A 27,290-nucleotide genomic window follows, 5' to 3' on the forward strand; every position below is an offset into this window, starting at 1 on the left:
TGCTGATAAAATATTGAAAAGCTTTTCTGCACCATTTCTGACACATAAGTATGAATAAGACCATAATATTCCCAGGGCAAAGTGATGGGGTCAACTGCCTTGGCCATAAGTCCACAAGTCCAGAGGTTAATGATCTAAAATACAGCTGATTCACAATAGGTCTATGTCTTTTGTAGCATAAGGCCATTAAGAATCCTAAAATGTACAGCTCCGTCCTAGGCAAATGTACGTTTGGACAATCGTGACTTGGATACAAAGTAGCTTGGCCTACCCTCACTTCCTTGACATCGTTGGTGCAGTTCCAAGCAACAGGACCCCCACGTTTTATGATAAGTTTCATGTCTCATCTATCACCAACATATGAGACAATCATCAAACATCTTAAGTATCTCCATAAATAACATGAGGATGCAGTATGTGATAAGAAACTGCTGGAGCAGTCTAACAAACACTCGGCACTATGCAGAAATAACACAAATATAGATAGACTGGCCTCTTACTTTCTGGGAGATCGCTGGTTTTGGACAGCTGTTCTAGTTCCCAGCCAAGATGTAAGGATTCATCCATGCTTTGCTTCTGAGCCATTTCCAAAGTCATGTTTTCCTCCATGAGCTCTTCAATCCTCTTCCTGTCCATGTCACGCTCCTAAGGTCATAAACAACAGTTATATACTGAAAACAAGAGGTATCATTACATGGGACACAGGTATAAATTATTACAATGCTTATTCTGTTAGTTCACATTCCTCCTATGACATATGCACCATAAGTATAATGGGAAATTGAAGAGTTAAATGAGCTTATGGTCTGCCAAACCATACAAAACAAATACCACAAAATAACAGGGGGCCAAATATAGTGTTAGAAAAAGTTATATAGTCCATCAGTCAATAATGACATTACGTAACCCATCATCCATCAGCCGCCTCATGGTAAGAACATCTATATTCGAGAAGCGAAGGGAACACATAATCCCTATTAATGCAACACAAACCAGTGAAACTGAGAATATACCAAATTAAATAGTCCAAGAACAGCGGTCCAAAAAAAGAGCACGAGGATCAAGAAATGCCAAATATATGAAATGTACACTTTGCTTACCACTTATAGTGAAAATGACCATAGTGTGTGATCAAATTGGTAAAGGATATCAAATTATAGATGCCATGACCCCTCTACAACTCAATAAAATATATAATCTAAGAGCATAATACTGAACAGGAAGGTCATCAGATGTGACCATTCTAGAGGTGGGTAAAGGAAATGCATCAACAAACAACCCTAAGGTTGGGTTCACACCAGCGCTCGGTTTCTGTTTAGGGATTCCGTCCCCTGTTCCACTTGGACAATGCAGAGAGAAAAGTCCTACAAGCCAGCAGACCCTAAGAACGGAAACCCAAGGGCAGGTGTAAACCTAGCATAAGGCTTGGAAGACGTACCGTATATACTCGAGTATAAGCCGACCCGAGTATAAGCCGACCCACTAATTTTACCACAAAAAAACTGGGAAAACTTATTGACTCGAGTATAAGCCTAGGGGGGAAATGTAGCAGCTACTGGAAAATTTCAAAAATTAAAATGGTTTTTGGGTGCAGTAGTTGCTGGGTGCTGGGAAAGGGGAGGGGGTGTTTTGGTTGTCTGTCTGCCCCTTCCCTGAGCTTGAGGACTGAGTTTTTTTTCCCCCACTTGGAATTCAGCCTGGCTGAATGTAGGGTATCTGCAGTGCTCCTATTAACCCCTTTTTTTCACTATTTTATGGGAGATTCTATACATTACTATTGCGGCTGGTCATAGACCCCCCCCCCCCCAAATAAATAAATAAATAAATAAATAAATGAATAAAAAAAAGCTGTGCTTAAAAATTCAGCTTATACTCGAGTATATATGGTAACCCAATTTCAGAATACCGGCAGGGTCAATGCCCATCTATTGTCTATAATACGATACAGAGATTGTCACCATTCACATCAGTCTCTATCCTTATCCCACACACACTAGGACCAATTTCCTGATAAGTATGTTTTATTGAAGCAACAGGAGGAAACCAAACAAAAATGGGGAGAACACAAACTCAAGGGAGATGTTACCCTTGGCCAGATTGTGGGCTGAGTCGGAGATAGGACCAATTCTGGGTGGAGTTGGATTTAGAGTAAAAAAAAAAAAAAATACCAACTGCAACTAAAATTGGTAATTATTTTTTATTTATTTTATACAATCATTAATGTTGTATAATTATTAAGATACATAGTTTGCTACATTTTTAATTTTATAGCAATGTATTGGCTTTTAAATGAATTCTAGGACCTTTACTGCTTCTGACTGATCATGGCTGTCAGCCATTTAGAACGGAGTCGGAGTGAGAGCAGGAGTCTGACTTGGGCTGTGGAAAAATAGAGGAGTCGGAGTGGTTTGGCCTACAGAGTTCACAGCCTTGCCCCTAACCACTAAGCCACATTATAGATACCAATTAGAGATGAGCGAGTAGTATTCGATCAAATATCGAATAACATTATAGTCTATGGGAAAAAACAGGAAAGTTGTTCCAGTTTCAATGGAAACCAAAGTTCAACACATTGGATCCTCCAAGTTCCGGAAGTAGCAGGATGAGGAGCACGAGGAGGTTTTTGCATTGAATTCAATGGAATTTTCCCACGTGGTATTCGACCGATACGAGTATTCGATCGAATAGTCATATTCAATCGAATACTACTTGCTCATCTCTAATACCAACTCACCAGTAATAAATCCAGCTGGATGATCCTTATGGTGACATTTTCAAATAAACTATGAATTTTGAGAAATCTATAATATCATCCAAAAGCTACCTTAGTAAATCGCAGACTTACCATCTCCAAATCATGGAATCTAGCTTTTAACTGTATATTCTCTTTCTCCAGCTCGTGTAGTTTATCTGAGCGAGATCGAGCTCCTTCCAATTGGTCTTCCAACATGTTCTTTGTCTCCAAAAGGACTTGATTGTCTTCTTTTAGTTCCTAAAAATTCTTAATTGTTAATTTTTTTCTGTATGACACAACAAGGATGCTACAATAATCTAATATAGATTATTTCAATGGTGTTACTATAATGGAAAATGAGTTTGTTCATTGAGTCGATACTAAATACAACGGGATCAATATTTGTTTTAGGGGCATTTGTCACATTGACAACACATTTAATTAATGCAACAATTTTTGGATGAAGTAGATCAAAGGAATATTTTAAAGGTGACCTGTCAGCTCTCCTGACATGTCTGTCTTCATAAATACTGGTATTCCCCATAAAATAAGAATGATGGATGATCTATTTTCTGCAATTCTGCATCGTAACATTTCTTATTTATTCCTCTTTGGTGGCTGCTGCCATGTCAGTTGAGACTAGAATGGAGTGGTTTAAGTCAGTGGCGTCGCCTTGACCCATCACAGCTATCACTCCCAGAGCCTCGGCATTTTGGGGTATTACTTTGTTGAAGTAGCGGCTAACTACGCCTCTCCTATATGCATCCGTAAGCTGTCTGGTTTGAGGTGGATACAGCAGGTGTTGCTTCATACTAACAGTCACAGGAGGCAGCGCCACCTACTGGATCCACTGCATACCAGGCAGATAAACACCCAACTGGTAACACCCAGTTGCCTATTGATCCATAAATTTCTAGTAATAACAGAGGAACAGCACAATGTAGAATTCTATGAGAAAATATCCAGAATTGTTATTTAATGAGAAACACAAGTATTTCCTGAAAGAGTCAGGAAAGGAGAACAGGTCATCTTTACAGTCCCCAGGTCTGAAAATCCCAGTGACACACATCATCCAATTGAAGCGGTCACCCTGAGTATTTTGGTGTTTTGTTATACCAAATCCATTCAGCCATTCCAAAGATATAAGCCAGGGGCGTAACTAAAGCCTCACGGGCCATGGTGCACACATTCAGCCACTCCCATTTGTATAGTTTGGCAGCATTTATATTTCCTTCTGTGTCTGGGCTCAGACTACCATGAAGACTTTTTCACAACACGTTTCCCAACTTTCCCATCTTTTTTCAGTGGCCACCACAAACTAATGGTGCCCCTCTACAGAATACCGCTTATGACTATATTCTAACCAACTGATCCCATAAGTATGCTTATGGGACCCGCAAGGTTAATGGGCTCTGGTGTGACTGCACCCTTCAAGTTAAGCCCTTTTAGAGTTGAGCTGTTCAGCCACTTCAAATATATAAGTCCATTTAGTGTTTATACAGATTAGGGCATACTAGTCAAGTGGACGTTTATACTACATGACATACCGCCCACTTGGCTAGTATACCTTAATCCGCGTCAACACTAAATGGGCTTATATCTTTGGAACGGCTGAAAAGATTTGGATAAACAAAACGGCAAAAAGATCAGGGTGACAGCGTCGATCAGATGATGTGGGTCATTGGGTCATTGGTGACAGGTCCTCTTTACAGTGGAGCAACTGTGGACTTCTTGATATCCTATAACGGTGCCAGAAGTTTATATGATCTTCACCATCTTCGTAACCTTGTTTTGTACCTCTATGTATTCTTTTATATAATGAATACATATTTTATACTGATGATTACTAACCCATTAACAAAATGATGTAATTTACTGTGTACTTACCTCTACCCTGGCCTTATAAAACTCAATGTCGTGCAAGCGTTCTTTGTATCGGCTCACTTCACTTTCAAGCTTGTCAACTCGGATCGCCTTTTCCCTGAGTGCATCCAGCTCATCTCTATACAGTCGAGCAGATCGAGCGTCAGCCAGAAGTTTCATGTTCTACAGAAGGGACGTACAAAGAACATTGAGATGAAAACTTCCTCAAGTTGTAAATTTCCACAATGGTGAGAAGATCTGATCAGTCATTGCATCACTTTAAGACAACGCTATACCAGGGCTGCAGCCTCTCATTTATGAGACGGTTCCTTGCAGGATAATTTCATTCTAATTACAAGTCCTGTTGATGTAATGACATGAGGTGAATTTCAGCGAAGGCCTCGGGTTTTTACTTCATGGCTTTCATCTTTACTTGCGGTCTCTCTCTAGCAGAATTTTAATGACTTCCCATTGTAATGGTTACCTTCACGTGTCCTCAATTCCTATAAGGTGGTGACTCGCTCACTTTAGATTTTCTTTTTTACAGAATTGTTATTTGGCCTCTGTTCTGAAGAGCTGCTACAGCCCACTCCTCCATATTTAACCTGCACTGGTACATTGTAAGCGGACTGTAATGTGTGCTGTGTTAAAGGGTTACTCTGATTATAAAAGGACTGCAGTGCTGATTCAGTCTTTTTATAGGGGCCATTCACATCACATTTTGATCATCAGTTTAACTGATAAGTTTTACGCTAGGTTCACGTTACTGTCTGAATCTTTGTATGAGACGCTGTCCCCCACTCTGCGTTTTTGGCAGAAACCAGACGAAAACCCGGTGCACCCTATTGTAATCTATGAGGTTGGTGGGTTTCTGCAGATATCCAGTTTTTAAGTGGATAGGGTTTCCGTATTTTGGGTCCCCAAGGACAGAAACCCGAACACTAATAACTGAAATACTGATAACCATCCGCTTACATAGAGTCAATGCTTTTTTTATTTAAAAAAAAAAAAAAAAGGATCATTTTTCTTTCTTATTACAGTGAAAGGCCATTCTTCAAGTTTCCTGTACAGTTTGGCCAGGAGCAAACGCTGAATCACTGTGGCCCCTGAAAACTTAAGATGATTGGGGGCCCCAGAGGTCAGATCCCTGACTATTTTAAAGGGGTTGTCCAGGAAATACAATTTTCTTCGACGATGATAAATTATAATGAAAAACAACAACCCATACTCACCTCTCCCCGATGCACCAATGTGCCCCTTCTGTCTGATCATGCAGCGTCCCAAGACTTCTTTTGGCAGAAGTCCTCACCTCATGCAACTACTGGGGTCAATCAGCGGCTTAAGGAATGGGACGTAGGACGTCCCGATTCCCTTCCATGGACTGCTGTTTGGCCTCAGTGGTGACATGAGGCAAAGACACTGAAAGCAGCAGGACCAGACTGCAGTGGAAGACACCGGAGCACTGGGAAAAGAGGAGTAGATTTTATTTTCACCTTCCCTTGCCTGCTTGCGAAAAACTGTATATCGTGGACAACCCCTTCATCCTATCGCTTTAAGAACCTTTCGTTCAGACCACTGTACTAGCCCTGATGAAGGGGCTCTCTCTGCAACCACTCAAAGGCCTTTATGGTCACATCTTCACAATCGGCACATGACTGCTGTGACTCGCCATATGTGAAGAGTTGACTGCTGAGCCCTGTTATTGTCCTGTTATTGGCTGCAGTGGTCACCTGGCACAAACAGCCTGGAATCCTGTAACTGAAGACCAGATCTACTGCTGTAACAAACTGAACTCTTGGAGAGACATGAGTACAGTTTATTATCTTCATGGCCCCTTCAGCTTGTGGGCCCTTGGATTGAATAGTTTTGATGAATCTCCTCGGTGACGTCTCTGGCTGTCATCATACCAACACTACAAATCCCTGAATTACATGAAAGCCTCTGACCTCTTGCTGCAGTCTTTTCAGCTCAGCTTCCAGTTGTGCGACTTCTTGCTTACTATCCAGGAATTGTTCAGTCTTTTCTTCCCTGTAAATAAATAAATTCAGTTTATTAACATTCTCATTCATCAAATAGAAGTGCTGAAAACTTAAGGCTATTCCTTCTGTCACCAGACAAATGTACAGGGTTAAGTGTGTTCTCGGTAGGTTTAGTAAATAAGCCACTGCCAGACTCCTCTAGCAGCTGCTTAACTCCCTGGAAAACCAAACGATCAGATGTCAAAATCCAAAGAGTCCAGGCCCTTCTTTTATCTTACATATGCTGGAGGGGAAGATCAAGGCACACCTTTACACATTAAATAGTTGACTGGTCCAGTTGCAATTTGCGGTTTCACCAACTTTCATCTAATGTGTAGGGGCATGTTTAGGCTCTGTTCACAATGTTGCGTTTCACCTTTATTTCGTATGTGTTATTTATGTCATTTCTTAATAAAGATTTGTATTTTTATATACATTCATATGGTCATTTGTTCATGGTTTCTTTATGATAGATCTGTTCACACTGTGCCTGAACTCTAAGCTCTGCTTGTTTGATGGGAAGGGCTTGATAGGATCCTATATACAAAAAGAGTGAGGTGGCACTACTTAATGCAGGTTTGAAGTAACAAGGTAGGATAAGGGGAATACACTATTGAATAATCATGTGGTGGTGCTCTCAGTAAACAACATAGTCCATATAAAATATAAAGAAGAAGAAAAAAACTGGGCACTCACCATGAAGAGGATACAGTAAAACTTTACAACTTTATTTTCAAAAATCCATTAAAAGTATACATGGGAGGAGGCACGCCTGAGAAGAGGGAGCAACAGCCGTTTCGTGCTGTTTTAGCACTTTTTCAAGCTCATTGAGCTTGAAAAACAGCACGAAACGGCTGTCGCTCCCTCTTCTCAGGCGTGCCTCCTCCCGTGTATACTTTTAATGGATTTTTGAAAATAAAGTTGTAAAGTATTTTATCTTGATAGGATCCTGCTTGTCTTGCACTTCCTGGGCCCAGTGCTTACCAGGTCTCTGATCATCTCTACTTCCTGATTCCTCTGCTTACTCGGTCCCTGTTTGTCTGTACTTCCTGGGCCCAATGCTTACCAGGTTCTTGCTTCCTGGGCCCAATGCTTACCAATTTCCTACTTGTCTCTACTTCCTGGGCCTAATGTTTACCAGGTTCCTGCTTGTCTCTACTTCCTGGGCATAAAGTTTACCAGGTTCCTATTTGACTCTACTTCCTGGGCCCAATGCTTATCAGGTTCCTACTTGTCTCTACTTCCTGGGTCTAAGGCTTACAAGGTTCCTGCTTGTCTCTACTTCCTAGTTCCACTGCTTGCCTGGTCCCTGATTACCTCTAATTGTTAGTTCCACTGCTTACCAGATCCCTGTGTGACTCTACTTTCTGGTTCCACTGCTGACTTGGTCCCTGTTTGTCTCTACTTTCTAGCTCTATTGCTTACCAGATCCCTGCTGGACTCTACTTTCTGGACCTGTTTCAAGACAGCAGGAATTGCCTGATCCTCTGATCACTGCCGTGGTAACTTTCCTTGGTCAGCTACTGGTTAGGAAACAAGGACCTGGAAGTAGATACAAGCAGGGACCCCGTAGGCAGGAGGTAAGCTTGTCAGCACATAAACCATGCCCTTCCTTAGCTTATACCGCCGCATGAAAGTTATATATATAATGGGTAGCTCAACTATCCATCCGCACAATTATTATAATAGTATAACATGAAGGATCTGGATTTGATGCAAATGGTATCGGCAGTAAATAAACCAATTTCAGTTATTGAAGAGGGTCTAGTGTTCACGTTCAGTTCACTGCCCTTGTTCTGTATCTAAAGACCGTCTTTCAGGTCTTCACATTTCAATGACGCCATCATATGGATTCATATTTGTTACTTGAAAATGGTAACAATGCAAAAAAAAAATTAAAAAAAAATTGTATCTAAGGAAAATGTATAAAATCTTCTGATACCGCCATCTGGTTACTTTTATGGACTTCTTATACAGCACAGAAGGAAATGATATAATAGGAAACATAATAGCCAGCCTTATTCACTGTACTGTGCAGAGCCGTAGCTGTCTCAGCATTATTTCTGGCAATCAATAGTGCCTGCATGCAGCGGCAGACAAGCAGCGGCCTCCCGGGACACTAACCCAGCAGATTGTATAGGTACTAATAAATGACAAATTGTTGGCAAACAGTAACACATAAAATAATATTCACATAGGCGTTAATTGCAAGTCTACCACTTAACATAGCAGGAATAAATGTCTAATATACAGCTTTGTCTTCATATTCTTACATATTCTCCATGCTAAGCTCGGTTCCACCTATACAGCGGAGCAGTTAACACGTTGGACCTAATTCACACAGATGACAACACTGGTGGTTTATGCTGTTTGAACTGATTTTCAGAGAAGCTCCTATGAATATTCAGCACTCTCTATCTGCGGGCTGATTGCTGCGCTCAGCTTTTGTAGCTTTCTAATGACTATTTTTTTTGTAGAATCTCAATTTTTCCAGATTCCACCGAAGTTGTCGGAAATTAATGATTAACCCTAGCAATGCCAGGCCTAGTGGTAGACAAGAGAGGCAGCAGCCCCTTACTATGAGCACCCAAGTAAAGTAATGTCATTGACTTATAGAAAGATGCATTTGTCAGACAATCGGGGGATTTATTACATGTATAGTTCCATACATGGTGAAGATAATTTATTTAGACTGACGCTAGTCTTAAGAAAGTCCTGACTGGCTCAAGGGGTGTCTGATGTATTAAAAGGCTCTGACCTCGCACCACATTAATACCCATCGACCAGTGGCATAGCTAGTGGGGGGCAGCAGCAACTGACTCTGCTAGGCGCACCCTGGGACCGTCATGAACACATGCAATTCTTTCATCTATATCGGTGTCTGAAGTCTTCAGTATTCGTGAGCTGGGGGTCTAACCTCTCCCTCTAGCCTGTCTGCATAGTAATAGAGAGAAAGCGGGAGCGAGCCTGGCTAGTCTGCAGCGCAAGTGTATGAGGACAACAACACCATAGTGTGATGCATATAATAAACTAATATGGATATAATCCATAAAATAATGATAGAATATTTCAAAAACTTCTTCAAAGATCCCAATGCGAATGTCAATGTGTTTGTCACTACCTTATAGGTGAGGACTCCCTTAGGCTAGGACTACACACTCCAACTTGCATAAAACAGATTTGGATATTACATAAGTCAAACTTTATTGATATAGTCGCAAGAAACATTAAAGTTTACGATGGTTGAGTTGCACACAACATGACGCCATTAGACATTATGTTGCAATGTCACATGGTAATCTTCATGTCACATGACACAAGTCACAGTGTAGACAGAGCCTTAAAGGTAAGGCCTTGTTGACATCTGCGTTGGTAATCCGTTCAGGGGAGTCAGCATGGGGATCCCTCTCTCCCCGAACGGACTACCGAACGCATTAGCAAGCGGTGTGCAGTGAAAACACACGGACCCCATAGACTATAATGGGGTCCATGTGCTTTCCGCACAAGTCATGCAGAAAGGAAAGTAGAGCGTGAACTACTTATCTGTCCGCACGTTCCATGTGGAGACCGTACGGAATGCACACGGACCCCATTATAGTCTATGGGGTCCGTGTGCTTTCACTGTGCACGCTTGCCAATGTGTTTGGTAGTCCATTCAGGGGGTTCCCATGCGGACTGCCCCAAATGGATTACCGATGTAGATGTGAACGAGGCCTAATGTGTTACCAATTTTTTTTATTTATTTATTATTTTTTTTTTATTAACTAAAGCCAAATCATTAGCAGAGATCTAGAAATCTGAAGAATTGATCCAGAAAGTATACTGGAAAAGTACATAACTTCTCATTATACAGACAATAACATTTCCTGCAACTGGACAACCCCTTTAAATGTGTCCTGTCGAAGCCATATTAAATATGTGAATATATGGCAATAGTCTGGAGGCTACTCATTGAGGTCTATGGCAGAGTCTTCTAGACATGCTCTGTGCAGGGAGAGGGAGTAGATAAACTGTGACATCATGTATTCTTAAGGATGTATTGATGTGTCAGTGGTATCTATTGAGGTGTTCTCTTCTATTGTAATGTCTGTCTTTCTGTGATGTAAATGAGGTGATTGCTGCAAAGAAAACCCCTACATAATTGGCATGTGTCAGTCCATTATAGTCAACACTGCAGGATTTAGTACTATTTTTAATGGAAAAATTTTTAAAAAAAATAATAGAAAAAAATAAAATTTTATAAAAAACAGTATAGAATAAATGTGTGTGTATATATATATATATATATATATATATATATATATATATATATATAAAATTAAAAATGGCATATTAAAGTGATACATTCCCTTAAAGGTAGCAAGGCCTGCAGCCAAGAGGAGTCATTCGTTACAATACGATCTATGACTCAGGATTAGTCATTAGTTAACTGTATTTTTTCACTTTGGTCTATAAGCAGCCTGTACATTGGACAAGGGAATTACCTCATATAACCGGCTTCAGCAGACAAAATAAATCTGCCATAATGTAACAAAATAAATAATAAAAATAAAGAGCGAAAACAGAATTCTGGGCTCATCAAGGTCATCTGGAGCAGGCACGAGGTACAATGAATACATTTTTGACTTCTCCAGAACAAACAAAGCCATTATATTTAATACGGGCTTCTCAGAATAACAGCGGGGGGCTGATTACACAAATGTAACTCCTTCAGCGCATAAGAAGACGGCTGCAATATAGCAAAACGGAGGGCGAGCGCAGAAACTCCCAGACCAGAAAGGGTGAGATCTCAAGCGAAGGAAAAATGCGGCATTCGTTTACATGTCTAATTACAGGTTTTTATCTCCAGACTATGAAGGCCCGCACCACATTACGAGGAGCACATTGGCGTTAAATGTTTAGGCTATCTATTAAGTGTCAATCAACATAATAACTGCAATCTTCAGGCTAATTTCCCAAGTGCAGCTGTGTGCAAAATTTACAGGGAGGGCGGTGAACGGTAGCATAAGAGAAAGAGCCTCACACATCTCTGTTCATGTTCAGGCGGTTTTCAAGCATGTACAGTTATCAGGACTGTATCCACAAATTATTGTATCTATTAACACCGGATAATATTTATTTCTACTCTGTTTTTACTTTTTGATTGTATTCTATTTTTTTTATTCTGTTTTCTCTACATGACTATGGCACTGCCATCTTGCCTGATCTTCTAACCTGCTCTGTTAGTAATATTAAAGGGATTCTACCACTAAAACACTTTTTTTTCTAGTTACCACGTCGGAATAGCCTTTAAAAAGGCTATTCGTCTCTTACCTGTGGAAGTGCTCTCCGCCGCGCTCTTCGTTCAAAATACCGGTTTGTACCGGTATGCTAATGAGTTCTCTCGCAGCGATGGGGGCGTCCCCATCGCAGGAGCAGCGATGGGGGCGTCCCCATTGCAGCTCGAAAACTCACCGCAGCGCCGCCTCTCCGGTCTTCGGTGTCCTCCCCTTGCCTCTTCAGCGTCTGTCGGACGCCTGCGCAGTATGCTCTCTGTTCGGCGAAGATTGACGAACGTACTGCGCATGCGCGAAAGTGCGGTGCCCGCACTATGGCTGGGACCGCAATTTCGCGCATGCGCAGTACGTTCGGCAATCTTCGTCGAACAGAGCGTACTGCGCAGGCGTCCGACAGTACGCTGAAGAAGCAAGGGGAGGACACCGAAGACCAGAGAGGCAGCGCTGCGGTCAGTTTTCGAGCTGCAATAGGGACGCCCCCATCGCTGCGAGAGAACTCATTAGCATACCGGTACAAACCGGTATTTTGAACGAACGGCGCGGCGGAGAGCACTTCCACAGGTAAGAGACGAATATTCCGACGTGGTAACTAGAAAAAAAAGTGTTTTAGTGGTAGAATCCCTTTAAGTGATATGCTTTACAGCTTAAAATCATGACAGCCATCTCATTGGGGTCAATGGGACAGTGTTTTAGACATGCTCTGTAGAGGGCAGGGGGAGTAGATAAGCTGGGACATCATCTACTGTCAGTGGTGGATATAATAAGAGGTGTTAAGTGATGTGATCTATAGAGGTGTTATCTTCTATTGTAATGCTACCTTGTCTACATGTAAAGGAAGTGACTGCTGCTACAAAAAAATAAAAAAAACTCTTACAAGATTTGCAAGTGTTAATCTATTGTCAGGCTTAGTGGCCAGAGTGAAAATTGCAAGATATAGAACGTTTTATAAAATAGACAAAAATTTTAAATTCTTTAAAAAAAAAAAAAAATTATTATTTTTTTTTTTTTTAAAGGGTCACAATTCCTTTAAATCTAAGTGTTAAATAAGTATCATCCCTACATAAAGAAAATTCTCTATCATACACCTATTCTATTACCAAGGCTGTGGAGTCAGGAGGACAAACTCCAGACATGGCTGTCCCCTGGCCTGACTCAGACTCCTGGTGGACAGCCATGGTCAGTCAGAAGCAGTAAATCTCCTCTAATTTATTAAAATCTAGTGATTTAATTCCTATGAAAGTATAAATATCACAAACTATCCATCTAAATACAAAACCAATATTTGTATAATGTAACTAAAAATAATTAATACTTTTTTTTGTGAAGCCACAGACGTCAACTTTTTTCTGACTACGGCTTCATCCAAAATTGGCCTCAACTCCAACCTGAACTTCACATTCCTGCCTATTATGATTAGATATTGCACAGTGATGTCATAGGGCACCCATAGAAGTGCTTGGAGTCTTTAGTGTTCCTCCATATACTTCGGACTACATGTGGGGGTCTTTTCTTGACCAATCTGTCAAGCAAAGACCGTGGCATGTCCCTGTACGGTAATGGCTTCATATTTAGGGTACCCAACCCTGCATTGTGTGCCAGCACATGGAGTACCATATGGCCATGCACGTATGATATTTACAGCCCAGCTACATAAAATGCATCATGTAACAATTGTATATTAATTAACATAATTAATAAATATTACATATCTCCCACGTACTAGAATAGACAGTAACTAGGCATATGCAGTCTATTCCAAATGTCAGACCCCTACCGATCCATCATTAATGTTAATGTTTAGAACTTAGAACAGAATTGCTGTGTATTATAATAGGTATAGCTGGGGATGAAAAGGTTCTGGATTATCGAAAGTGCTGGATATTGTATATACGGTAATTGTTTGCCAAACCCCGTACAAGTGACAATCCTTTATCCTATAGTATATTAAAAATATGGCATGTAGGAATAAAATCCCTATTGCGACCTCAGTGAGTACTCACAGCTCCTGCCTCAGCCCCCTTATTTTCGCCTTGGCTTCTGCAAGCTCCACTGACAGGTGTTGTCTGCTCTCAGTCCGCCTCATGCCTGGGGATCCAGAGGGGGACTGCGCGGAGGGCTGCAGAGGTGTGAAGTGGAGGGAGTCCCTTTCTTCTGTCAGCTCGATAATTGTCTGGAAGCAAGTGAGAGAAGAAGTCCTGTAAAATGGATTCTACAGTATTCTTTATCATCCGCCAACATACATAGGAATTAGACTCTAATTTTGTAATTTTTTGTGCTGTCATATTACATAGCACTTTACAGACCCCAGTGAGACACATACATTGGGCATTTGAGATCTGGTGAGAGGTCTGCTTTAAAGACATGTCAAATTTAATAAACATTGTGCAAACGTCAATGAATTTGGTGTAAATTATATAAATGCCGACTCCAGCCAAACTGACTTAAAATATGCTCTTCATGATAACTCTTCCCAAACAACTAGAGCTAAATAGAAAGAGCCATGGCCATATAAGCTTACAATCTATAGTGGAGATACAAGATGTTATTGAGTGAGCAGAAGTGCTGGCGTCCTAATCACGTAGTGCACACGAATCAATAAATCTCCTACACTGTCATTTAACCCTTATTCTTCTGTGTACTTTAGTGGTGTTGCTTGGCTCAGGCACCTGGCGTACTGTATATACTGTACATACCCAGGTTCACCAGTCTTACAGGTATAATTTGGTGAAGTGAAATTATATTGAAGGTGAAGTAAAAATTGGGGTTATATCCAAAAACACTGAAAGGCTAACTATGCCAAATCAGATTCAAATCAGAATCCCATTGCGTTCAATGGGTTCCGTTTAACGTGCGTAACACATTGAAATCAATAGGTTAAAAAGTCTCCCATTGATTTCAATGTGTAGCGCACGTAAGACGGAACCCATTGAAGTCAATGGGATTCTGTTTTGAAGCGCTCACTCTCACGTGTTTACGTGTCAGATTGAGCGTCGCATTACTCCGTGGGAACGGGGCCTTAGAATAATTCATTAGGTAGCGGCACCAAGAGAGGTGAATAAAAACAACATATAGTTATATTCTCCTGGGCAAGCAACAGTCTCCCCGTGTCCTCTTCAGGCCTCCTCCAGCCTGTGTCTGATGTCATGCACCCTGTGGTGAGGACCAATCACAGGCCCCAGTGGTGACCCATGCTGCAGGTTATCGCGCCTGAATGATATTGGGTACCGCCAGATGTTGTCACAAACCCCAAGAAATTCGGATTTCACCTGAGTCCAAAACATTTAGAAAAATCTGTGGGCAATATGTCACTGTATGGGGGGCAAAAAGAGGGCAGTATACTGTGCGGGGAGCCAAAAATAACTGGGCAATATTATGTGTGGAGACCCTTATATAGGGACAATATAGTATGAGAGCCTGTGTTTACAGTGTTTTAATCTATGAGGGGGTCAGTAAAGGGGTTAATATATTGTGGGAGCCAGTAAAAGGGGTGTTATATTGTTTGGGGGTCAAATAGAACGTCCTACAATTTTAATTAGGGGGGCCACTATCACAGAACTAAAGATGGAAGGCTTGGGTATTTGGGTGTGTGTGTGTGGGGCGCCTTTCTACTGGTCGCCTCAGGCAGCAGAGAGGCTAGGTTAGGTTCACCCCTGCCCGCACCCCCTATTGCTACGTCACTGTATAATCAGTACCTTATAGTACAGTTAAACTGTACCTTATGTACAGTTAAACGTAGCCCATGTCTACAGTACCCGAGTAAATATTCACATTACAAGGCTGTGAAAAGCGAGCAGACAAGATAATCAGCCTATTGCTGTGTAATGATAGCACCTCCAGTAATAGCTCTTCTCCACACAGCAGTATGCAATGATTCATTGGATAGAAGGGGACAAAGCTCCACAAAGCTGTGAATCAGATTAGCAGCTGTTATATGACAACCCCCTATTGACATGTCATTAGATCACAGTTAACCCTTTCTCAACCACATCTCCTAATTCGACCTATGTGGTGCCATATAAAGGTGTACAATACAAGATATACAATGTTGTTAAAGCAACCCATAGTTATTGAGATCCCGCTTTATAATCTTTCTGCCTTGGTCAGTAACTCTTAAGCCTTAGTCTCAAGAGATCCTGAATTCTAACACAATATAATATAGCGTAAGACAATGCAGACTCTTCTATAAAGTCAGGACAAGACGATGGAGTCCAGGTGATACTTACATCGCTTTGTTCATCTCTCTCATCTACCAGTCTCTTTAAGTGGAATGCTGTGTTCTTTAATAGAGATTCCAGATCCTCCGAAGATAGATCAACCGGCTCCAATAATTGCAGATCAAATACATTTTCTGGATTGTGAGTTACCTTTGAGAAGTAAAAAAGTGAAAATCCAATCAGAACAATTTATCCACCAAAATGTCAGACATAGGACTCTTATTAAAATTTGTACTGATCGCGGTTACAGGGTCTATACAATGCCCATATGGGACCTCCTTGTACCTCTGATCTTACAAGTATTGTGTAGTACAATCTAGTAGGCCGGTCTGTGCCCCATCATACAGCCTGAGCATGAGTCATCCAGATATTACAATATACGATATATCACTGTTCAGTTTACACCCTGGTCTATGCGCTAGACACATATAAATTACGGCCTATATCATTATTGCAGTTTTCCATATTCATAGATTACATCATCATGTAGTTCTCCTGCCTCCCTAATGTAATGAGAAAACGTCATCTCTCCTGACATTGTTGGAAGAAGGGCCACAAGCCTCAAAAGTCAAAAAACGTGCTCACTGGTCCAAACTCCAAGACACATCCGGATGATTTCACTCAGACTCTTTATTAATAAAACAGTACAACGCGTTTCGGGCTCTAGACGGCCCTTTCTCAAGTGCAAATAACTTAGCCAGTTGGGCCAGACCGCTCCTGACATGTCTATTTTAGAATAACAATTCTGAAGCATTTTTTCTTAGGGGTCTGTGTTATTTCCTTATTTTCCCTGGAAAGGTAAAAATAAAGAGTTTTTACACCTATTTTGTCATCTGTGCAGTGAAGGCGACAAGATAAATGGCGACCATCACCTACTGTGAATAGTGGTTTCTATGTTATCTATATATAGGTGTTATCTTTCATTGTAATCCTGCCAGTTTCAATAATAAAGTGACTGCCAAGAGGTGATCTCTACAGAACAGGAAGTATGGTCAGACTGAAAACTGCAGAATACGTAGATATGGATATGGAAATGAAAACAAAACCTTATTTTTAGTTTAACAAAAGGTTATTTTCTGATGTCCCTTTAAGCCACGTATTACGCTCGTACACGACTGAACTTACAGCGGAGAGACTTTTATACCAGACTTAACATCGAAATATAAAATTTGTCGTTTTGCCTTTTTTTTCCCTTTGCTTAATCAAGATAAAGCCGTTACAAGGCACAATAGGCCAGTGTACTCCATTAGTTCTACAGTAAGTTTCCACTTTATTTTGAGCTGTGATCACACTACTGGCACAAGTAATAGCAATAATAAGCCAGCTAAAAGCCATAACCTCAGGATGTTGTGGACTTATTCATAGCAGCTGTCCTGTAAGTACTGAGCGCCTCGTGCTCGCAGAGCATTTGTATTAAGATTTCTTCACAGAATGGCAGGATACAGCTGTTTATCTCTATACATCATTCATGTGATCTTCATGCCCTGCCAGCTAATGGTCAATGACGCTCGACGCCCTCACATCAGAATAAAAGTCTGTGCACGAAAACAACATAACAAGCATGTAAGTAGGAGACGATACCTCCTGGATATGAGCCGCCACAGCTGCTTTAGTGTCAAAATCCAGATCCTGAATTTTGTCTATAAATTCCTCTTTTCTTTCACACTGCAACACAAGCAATATTCGCATTTAGAATTTGCATTTCAGCTACAGTAAGATTCAACATCCAGCCATTAACGGGGTCTTCCGGCATCAGGATATAGATGACCTCCTATACTTAGAAGATGCCATCAATATCAGAGGTGGGGGTCAGTCTCTTGGCATCTCAATGAAGGGAGAACAGTGCTCATGCAAGTGCTGCGACCTCTTCATTGTGTATCCCGTTCCCTCTATCTGCTGGGCATGTGTTGATGCTTTGTCCCATTTAAGCGGATGAGATGGAGTTGTGATACCTTATACTGGGCATGGAGGTAGATGGACCAAGGAAAACAATGGAGAGGTTGCAGCTCGGCCCTTTAAAACAGCTGATCGGTGAAATGTCAGACCCCCACCTCTCATATTGATGGCATAATTTAAGGATTAGCTTAAGATCAATATGACGATTTTCAGAAAACCCCTTTAATTAATCATTGACCACAGACAGAAAATCCATCAAAAGATTAATCTGCGATCTGACAGTCTGTCTGCAGATATATAGTCATATATACTCATATGCATTTGTAATGTGTGAGTCCACCTCATGTCTAAGCAAGGTTAGGAAGACTGATGGGGAAAGGGTCAGGTTACTCAAGTGAAATAAGAAATGAGCCCCCTACCCATTCAATACTACATTAAAACACTCTAAAGTGCTGACTTGTACATTATGTGCTAGGTGGGATCGCCTTTAAGAGACCATGGACCTGTACAGTATATTTTCTAGGTAATCCATGGTGATTCCAATGTAATTTTGGAGCACGTGTGACAATATGATGACTACTATGTGATATAGATCATAAGAAAGAAACTTCATTATATCATGCCACCATTGTAAAGATTTACCTGAACTGCACATCCCAGCAAAAGAAGCAGCAGCTTTTTCATCTCCTCTGTACCTTTCTCTGTAAAAACAAGTGAGACATGTTACATTTGTTACATAGGGTATTCTAAATGCAGAATTTATGGTCTACCTATATAGACTATATGACTAGTAAGTGTTGGTTCCATCTCAAGGACCCCCGGTCAACTTTTACAAGAACAGAGGTTACCTACCTACAGTCCATTCAGTAGTCTAAGGGTGCATTCACACTGAGTAAACGCTAGCTTATTTTGTAGAGTAAAATTACACTTGTAAATTTTGCTATCCCATTGACTTCAATGACATTTTACAGGCGTATTTTTACAGGCGTATTTTTACAGGCGTATTTTTTACAGGCGTATTTTTACACTTGTAAAAAAATATCATTGAAGTCAATGGGATAGCAAAATTTACAAGTGTAATTTTACTCTACAAAATAAGCTAGCGTTTACTCAGTGTGAATGCACCCTAAGGGTGCATGCACACTACGTAACGCCGGCGTGTATCAGAGCCGTACACGCCGGCGTTACAGCAGGGCTGTCGGACACTTCCCATTCATTTCTATGGGAGCCGGCATGCGAGCGCTCCCCATAGAAATGAATGGACTGCTTTTTCCATTCTTTTCTATGGGGAGCGCTCGCATGCCGGCTCCCATAGAAATGAATGGGAAGTGTCCGACAGCCCTGCTGTAACGCCGGCGTTACGTAGTGTGCATGCACCCTAAGGAGGTTAGATGGGTAATTAGGGGGTGCCCATGTGACAAACTATGGGCTGTGGACCTGCCCCTGTATCTACCTCCCTGCAGCATTGGAGTCCCAGGTTCAAGTCCAGCCAAGGACAACATCTGCAAGAAGTTTGTATGTTCTCCATGTGTTTGCATGGGTTTCCTCCTACATTCATAGACATACTGATAGGGAATTTAGATTGTGAGCTCTACTGGGGACAGTGAGATATGACAACATCTGTAAAGTGCTGTGGAATATGTTGCCGCTATATAAGTAAAATAAATAGAATGGGGTCCCACAACCTTTATTTCTTCTGAAGTAGCCATTGTCTCCCATTTGTAGGACCTATACCTATTAGTCATGTCATACCCTGTGGATATATACTAAACAATACTAAAATATGGCCGTCTTAGTGCTATGACTTGTGTGATCGGCTGTGGTTAGCACGCAGTTTACTGAATGTGTAACTGCTGTTGTATCAGACTGTAAATCCAGGTGTGATCTGGGAATCAGCGGTAAATCTCAAGCACTAAGACACACATAATGGCACCCTAACAAATTATATCAACCCATTTAAGTCATTGGTTTCATAGATTTTTCCTTAAGAAATATGAGACCACCTGACAGCTATGGTAATCCAGTATACATAAATAGGAAGAGATGGAATGGATTATATATATCTAATCCTTGTGTAGTCACATCACTTGGATTAAGCTCTTCTACACTTGCAGATCCGCCATCATTAGCTTTCAGAATCATGACCTCAATCTGGCAGACACTTTCTCATTTAATAAAATATGTTTCCACTCTACAACATTTATTAATGCCGCCAGATTGGCAATGTTCTGTTAGATGTTTCCTCCAGCTCCAGAGTCATTCAGAAAAATGCAAGTGCTAAACAATCCCTATACAGATGAGAGATGTGCCATGGCCCCTATACAGATGAGAGATGTGCCATGGCCCCTATACAGATGAGAGATGTGCCATGGCCCCTATAAGGATGAGAGATGTGCCATGGCCCCTATAAGGATGAGAGATGTGCCATGGCCCCTATAAGGATGACATATGTGCCATGGCCCCTATACAAATGAGATATGTGCCATGGCCCTATACAGATGAGATACGTGCCATGGCCCCTATACAGATGAGAGATCTGCCATGGCCCCTATTCAGATGAGAGATGTGCCATGGCCCCTATAAGGATGACATATGTGCCATGGCCCCTATACAAATGAGATATGTGCCATGACCCCTATACAGATGACAGATGTACCATGCCCCTATACAGATGACAGATCTGCCATGGCCCCTATTCAGATGAGAGATCTGCCATGGCCCCTATACAGATGAGAGATCTGCCATTGCCCCTATTCAGATGAGAGATCCGCCATTGCCCCTATTCAGATGAGATGTGCCATGGCCCCTATACAGATGAGAGATCTGCCATGGCCCCTATTTAGATGAGAGATATGCCATTGCCCCTATTCAGATGAGAGATCCGCCATTGCCCCTATTCAGATGAGAGATGTGCCATGGCCCCTATACAAATAATAGAGGTGCCATAGTCCCTATACAGATGAGAGGTCTGCCATGGCCCCTATATAGATGAGAGATGTGCTTCTCGACTCCATTCTCTGTGCTAGTGCTGGCTTTAAGTAGCTGATCAGTGGGGGTGCCGGGTTTAGAACCCCCACCAATCTGATATGGATGACCCATCATAAAGAAAAGTCAGCAGTATCTAATTTGGAAAAACGTTTTCCCCCGTAATATTGCTAACCCATACCTAGTCATATACTTTTACCTATCAAGGAGCCCATACATGGAAAGACTGTTTCATACTCACCAGAAAATGGAGTTTTTCCAATAATCAAAACATTCGGCAAAGTCATCATAACCAACTGTTGTAAGGATTCCTGCGGACGAGAACGGGAGGTTACACATATGTAATGGATAATCTACAAAATATCTGCAAGGAGTTAAGAGTCAACCAAGTACAAATCGACTGTGAATGTATTTCCCAGTCCTGCGGTCTTACATAAACTTACCAGATGGAGAACTAGAGCAGATATTTTTTATTACCTACATAAAAGTATAATGGTAATATGCTTAAAACCCTCTTCTGCAATACCACTTATCCCGCGAAGATATGGAAACATTACTGAATCTTGTCTGTCACCTTAGTTTTATTGTTCACCAGCATCTAAAATCCATTATTACATTATATAGGGGAGCTTTAGAGAAGAATGTCAAAATCCACCTTGAAGTGACTTTCTCCACCTTGGCTAGTGATTTCTTTTGAAGTCCAACATGCCAGTCATTTATCAAGCATAGCCTTTTACCATTTGTATGTTACAGAGCTCCATATACTCAGCATAGGTATGAACTTAAAGATAATATACAGACTTCTATAGGGAGCTCAAGAGTTTACTGCATTCTGGTCCAAAGTACAAATTAAAGAAGAGAAGAAAGAGTTAAAAAGTAGCCGGCTACAGTTCTTGGGTAGCCACGGCTGGGATGGCAGGTGCACTCCCTTAAGGGGTTATCCAGTTTCTTAGATTGATAACTTACCCTTCGGATAAGCCTTCAATATAGATTGACAGGGGTCTAACACCTGGGACCTGCACAGATCAGCAATATCAGGCAGCATGGCTTATTATGTTTAGGTACTGCAGTGTTGCCCTATTGACTTCAAGGAGACAGCAATGTAATTCCTAAACTCACTGCTACACTACACAATCTAGCTGTATGATTCCTGGCATGTAAACAATACCGGTAGCTGCATAGCTCTGGCACGGCTGATTTGTGAGGGTCCTGGGTGTCAGACCCCGCAAACCTAAGTATCCTAAGTATAGGCCATCAATATTAGAAACTGGATAACCCACGCCAGAAGAAGGCGCGAAGAGAGACCGTTCCAGATGAAGATGGAGGCGGCGCTGGAGAGTTCACTCGCAGCATTGGGGGCGCCCCCAGTGCTGTTTGAGTGCTGGGGCCCGTCCCCAGTGCTGCAAGAGAGCTCATTTTCATACCGACGAAAACTGGGATTTCTACTAAATGGCGGCCCGGAGAAGACATCTAAAGGTAGGAGAAGAATAGCCTTTAAATTTCACTCTTTGGCCAAAAAGTCCATTTTATCTGTATGCTCCTAAATCCTATTAATATTATAAATGTGAAAGTTTGTGGGTTTGTGAGTTTGTGTGTGTTTGGATGTTCGGATGTTTGTTCCTCAATCACGCAAAACCCGCTTGACCGATTTGGCTGAAATTTTCCACAAACATAGTCACTACACCCGATTGCGCAATAGGCTACTTTTCGTCACAATAGCGCACATACATTTGTGCCAGGACCCCCACAAAACCCAAACTCACACCACCATCTCTGCAATCTCACACACTTTGGACCATAGCAAGCCACACAATTCATATTGCCCTCTACAGCCTCGCCCCTAACCCCACACAATCTCACATACATATACTTTACCACTTTGCCCCTCACCTTAACAATACTCCAGGAGGCGCTCTATAACGCTCCGGAGCAGCCAAGTTTGCCGACCCCCACCGCTCTGACAATCCGCGACACCGCCCACCCATGTCAATACCCCTAGGCGGTCTAATAAATGCAAAAAAAAAGTTTAAAAAAAAGTAAAAAAAATATAAAAACAAATAAAAAGGATTAAAGATTCAAATCACCCTCCTTTCCCTAGAACACATATAAAAGTAGTTAAAAACTGTGAAACACATACATGTTAGGTATCCCCACGTCCAAAATCGCCTGCTCCACAAAGCTATACAAATATTTTTCCTGTTCAGTAAACGCCGTAGCGGGAAAAATGGTCAAAAGTGCCAAACCACCGTTTTTTCACTGTTTTGATTCTGATACAAATTTGAATAAAAAGTGATCTACGCAATAACATTCCCCGAAAATGGTAGAACTACAAAGTACACCCGGTCCCGCAGAAAAAGATGCCCTATGCATCCCCGTACACGCACGTATAAAAAAGTTATGCCTGTCGGAATATGGCGACTTTTCAAAAAAAAAATTTTTAACCTAGTTTTGGATTTTTTTAAAGGGTCAAAATGTCAATAAAACCATATAAATTTGGTATCCCTGGAATCGTAACGAAACACAGAATACAGGGGACATGTCATTTTGATTGCACAGTGAACGCCGTAAAACCAAAGACCGTAAGAAAGTCGCAGAAATGCATTTTTTCTTCAAATCCACCCCATTCTGAATTTTTTCCCTGCTTCCCAGTACATTATATAGAATAAATAATGGTGGCATCAGGAAGAAAAATTTGTCCCAGAAAAATTAAGACCTCATATGGCTCTGGAAGCAGAGAAATAAAAAAGTTATGGGGTTTAGGAGGGGAGTCAAAAACGAAAAACCAAAATCAAAAAATGCCATCGGCGGGAAAGGGTTAACTTCAAATACTTCTGTCCCAAAGTCACTATGTAAAGTTTCTCACAACACCGTATATATAGCAGCTCAAATACAAATTAACTTCAACACAAAAGTCTCACGTATTCTCTGAATTAAGATACAAAGTTACATTTCATTTCCCATCCCTTATACACTCTACGAAAACCTTACCCGCGCCTGTATATACCCACTTCTACAAATCACCGCAGACGAAGTCGCGGGTACCAGCTAGTGATGGAATATTAAGGAGTTACCACAAAATTTTGAACCCAATTAGATTAAAAACAAAATTATACTTTCCTCTAACTCTCAACCCCTCCTCTTGTCATATTTACCCACACCCTTTTTCTCTTGCACATCTCTCTGAGCCCTGGGTCCCTTCCTATTCATCCACTCCACAACAAAACCCTTGGAGGTCCATAATTTTCAATAAACTTGATCTACCTGAGCCTGGGTTTGCTCCCCCTAATGTTAGGGTTATAATTGGGGCTAATTACTGACCCCTTGGTGGTGTCTGTACATGGACACTGGACTACCACCTTATACACAGTTTGTATTGCCTAATCTTTGAGTCTTGCGAGTCTCCCTCTCCTTTCTTTGGATACAATTTGCACCTGTTATATTTTGTATGGAAAATCTTAAAACGGATTGAACAATAAAACGCCCAAATGAGACAAAATCAGTGTAAAAAACCAACCCTGTGTGAATGTACTCTTTACAGGAGCACTTGGGAAGCATGAGGTCTCTTAGACTTACAAAAATTTAGGAAAACAAAAAAGTATCATCATGAATATTCCGTGCCAAGAAATATGACCACGGAAGTCCAAGTTAGTAGATGTCATAACCAGTTAGCAGAAAAACACCGCGCATTTACTTTTTAAAAGCCCAAAACCCAAGATATGAAATCTCTATCTGGATCTGCTTATCCCACCATGAATCATCCATTCTCACACGTGTCTCTGAGGGAAACTATATCAGGAGACCGCATTATTCTGAGATTAGTAAGACATCCCCTAACTCGTAGGCCAAGAGCCTCTAGATATCTATAACGTGAGTAACATCCCTGAACCAGCTGAGAGGAACATTCCTGGCACGATTTTTGTGTTATCCAAAGTGCTGGGTTTGAAGAATGATAGAGGGATCCACAATCCCCAGAAGCGAGAACACACAACTTGTATTATTCACCACCTCCTTAGGCCCTACACACGGTGGGTCCATTGTGCCCGGGGTGTTCCTTCAAGAACCTTTATCACACTACAGTATCAGAGCTGGAATCTTGGAAACATACAATTGTTGTTTGCAGTGGGATTGACCACCCTATAGGTTATGTTCACAGTGGCGGATAGAAGGAGTTGAAACAGTTAATGTTTTACAGTATTTCCTGAACAAGGCCGGTCATTGTTTTTTCATCACGTGAAATAACCATCTCATAAATGTTACATGGCTTTAATGTGCACAGAATTGTCACAGAAATGAGTCAGATCCTCCTGCGTGATATGGTAGGACAACAGAAAGATGTCTGATATGGCAATCCACTAAGCATTAGGGTACCTTTAAGTCTATACACTAATATATAACATATTTGCCTTTGTCTGCACAACCATGGCTATTCCTATACGAAGTAACTAGTCCCGTTCACAACACTTAAAGGGAAGGTATCGTCAGAAAGTGAGCCGCTTTCAATCATGTTTTACGTTAAACATATTTTTGAAGAATTTTTGGCGAGGTGTATAAAATTTTTCTATGTTCTTTATATTTTAAAAATTCCTAAAAATCCTGTAGTTCTGACACTGTCCACTAGGCAAAATAATATGCTGAGACTTTTTGTTTTCTATAAGAGATTACTGTGTAGCAGCCTCCTCACTTACATTACACTGATGATAACATATATATATATATATATATATATATATATATATATATATACACACACATTATATGTAGACGAGACACAAAATCTACAAGTCACAATAGGTAATAGATGCACCCCTCTCTACACAATGACCTCTGCCCAGGTCACAGAGCATGCATAGCAAACTTCCCATAGGAGACAATAGGGTCCTCTCAAGTCCATTATGTCTATGGCCCATGGTCCTTCTTTAGGAAACAGGAAGTCATAGAGTGTTTTAGGTTCAGCAGAAAAAGTTGGAATTGTAAGAGGTTTTTTTTTTTTCTTTTTAAAATAGATATTAATTTGGAAAATGAAAACCAAAAATTCCTAAAAAATAAGTTTAACGTACAAATGTGATGCCATTTCCTGCCGACACATTTTCTTTGCATTTTAGGCTTGAAGAAGCGTGACTTTGAACGCGAAACGGCTGTTGCCTCTTTTTGCCAATAGTGCTATCACTCCCTCCTTTTGGATTTCTTTTATTTATATACCCAATAAAGGATATGTTTTAAGAAAAAAGAGAAGACAAATGTCGTCCTTTGGAGAATGATTGGTGAGTGCCCACCCATTTCTACTTTCTTACAGATTCATTTTCTTTAATATTGGGCCATTTTTTCTGAATCATGAACACACTTTTTGGTACACGCAGTTTTTAAAGCATTTAACATTCCTTTATTTGCTGATTTTCCCTATAATTGTGGCTGATATATTAAGATTAGCCTCTTTGTATACTCTGTATAGTTAATGTGGGTCTTCTAGGACCCAGCCGCTCATGTAAATCCCCAGCACCCAGCAATGACATGACCACCAGGCCAAAGGGAAGTAGGAAGATGGTGGCTTCTGTAGTGTATACACTGGACTCATTTGGGCAGCTTTCTTAAGACTGCTAGTTTAATATGCTCAGGGTGCTACTCAGATTAGCCATGCCCTTTGAGACAATGGAAGACAGATTCAGAAGGAAGTTGAGGATGTTTTCCTCGAAATCAGTTCCAAATTCCACCACATGAACTTAGCCTTTCTGGCCAGTTGCTACCTGAAAAGCACCAAGTTTGCGGCTCCAAATCACATCTGTTCCAGTTGACCACGTTGAGTTACTTTGTCTTCCTTGCGTGAGGTCCCAAGACCTAGAAGACCATTCATAGATGGAAAGCTCCTGGTGTAGCCACCCCCTGACATGTAATCCTCTACAGATTATGTCCTACACCCTGGCACGACCGGCCACTCCGGCCTTACACACAAATAGTAATTAGTCAAATTCCAACACAGAACTTTGAAATAAATTGTGAACAGACGTGGTGTCATTGCTGGCCAAGTCCTGAAACGCACTGAAGTAAAAAGCAGCAAAAAGCTTCTAAATTCCACAGATTAACATTCCTTCAATGGATAAGCCAAGCAGCTGAACGCCGTGTTTAATGCTCTCCATGGCTGACTTACAATCTATTATATTTTACAGTCCTTTAAATCAAAGTCTTGCCCTAAAAATGATTCTTCACCATCCCCAACTTCTCAGATCTACATCAATTTCCAGGAATATGGATAGCTTCAGATAAGCACCTTGGTATGGATAAAATCATCATGGATAAAAGCATCATGGTA

General features: G+C 41.1%; 2 protein-coding genes across 6 annotated transcripts in view; both read right to left on the reverse strand.

The window, feature by feature from the left end:
• Nucleotides 1-27,290, reverse strand: part of CCDC88A (coiled-coil domain containing 88A) — a 134,447-nt gene that overhangs the window by 47,265 nt on the left and 59,892 nt on the right. For all 5 annotated transcript variants that reach the window (XM_075267465.1, XM_075267464.1, XM_075267462.1 and 2 more), the window contains exons 4-12: nucleotides 21,228-21,297; nucleotides 18,644-18,702; nucleotides 17,687-17,770; nucleotides 16,115-16,255; nucleotides 13,892-14,061; nucleotides 6,544-6,625; nucleotides 4,622-4,780; nucleotides 2,846-2,992; nucleotides 501-645 (exon numbers count right to left, since the gene is read on the reverse strand). In XM_075267465.1, coding sequence (XP_075123566.1) covers nucleotides 501-645; nucleotides 2,846-2,992; nucleotides 4,622-4,780; nucleotides 6,544-6,625; nucleotides 13,892-14,061; nucleotides 16,115-16,255; nucleotides 17,687-17,770; nucleotides 18,644-18,702; nucleotides 21,228-21,297 — 1,057 coding nt within the window. The remainder of the gene's footprint in view (nucleotides 1-500; nucleotides 646-2,845; nucleotides 2,993-4,621; nucleotides 4,781-6,543; nucleotides 6,626-13,891; nucleotides 14,062-16,114; nucleotides 16,256-17,686; nucleotides 17,771-18,643; nucleotides 18,703-21,227; nucleotides 21,298-27,290) is intronic.
• Nucleotides 21,757-27,290, reverse strand: part of LOC142197292 (beta-soluble NSF attachment protein) — a 101,432-nt gene continuing 95,898 nt past the window's right edge. Inside the window, exon 12 of the transcript XR_012715310.1 lies at nucleotides 21,757-21,767. The gene's annotated coding sequence lies outside the window, so the exon portion shown is untranslated. The remainder of the gene's footprint in view (nucleotides 21,768-27,290) is intronic.

The sequence above is a fragment of the Leptodactylus fuscus genome, chromosome 3 (assembly GCF_031893055.1).
Source record: "Leptodactylus fuscus isolate aLepFus1 chromosome 3, aLepFus1.hap2, whole genome shotgun sequence".
NCBI classification, from domain to species: domain Eukaryota; kingdom Metazoa; phylum Chordata; class Amphibia; order Anura; family Leptodactylidae; genus Leptodactylus; species Leptodactylus fuscus.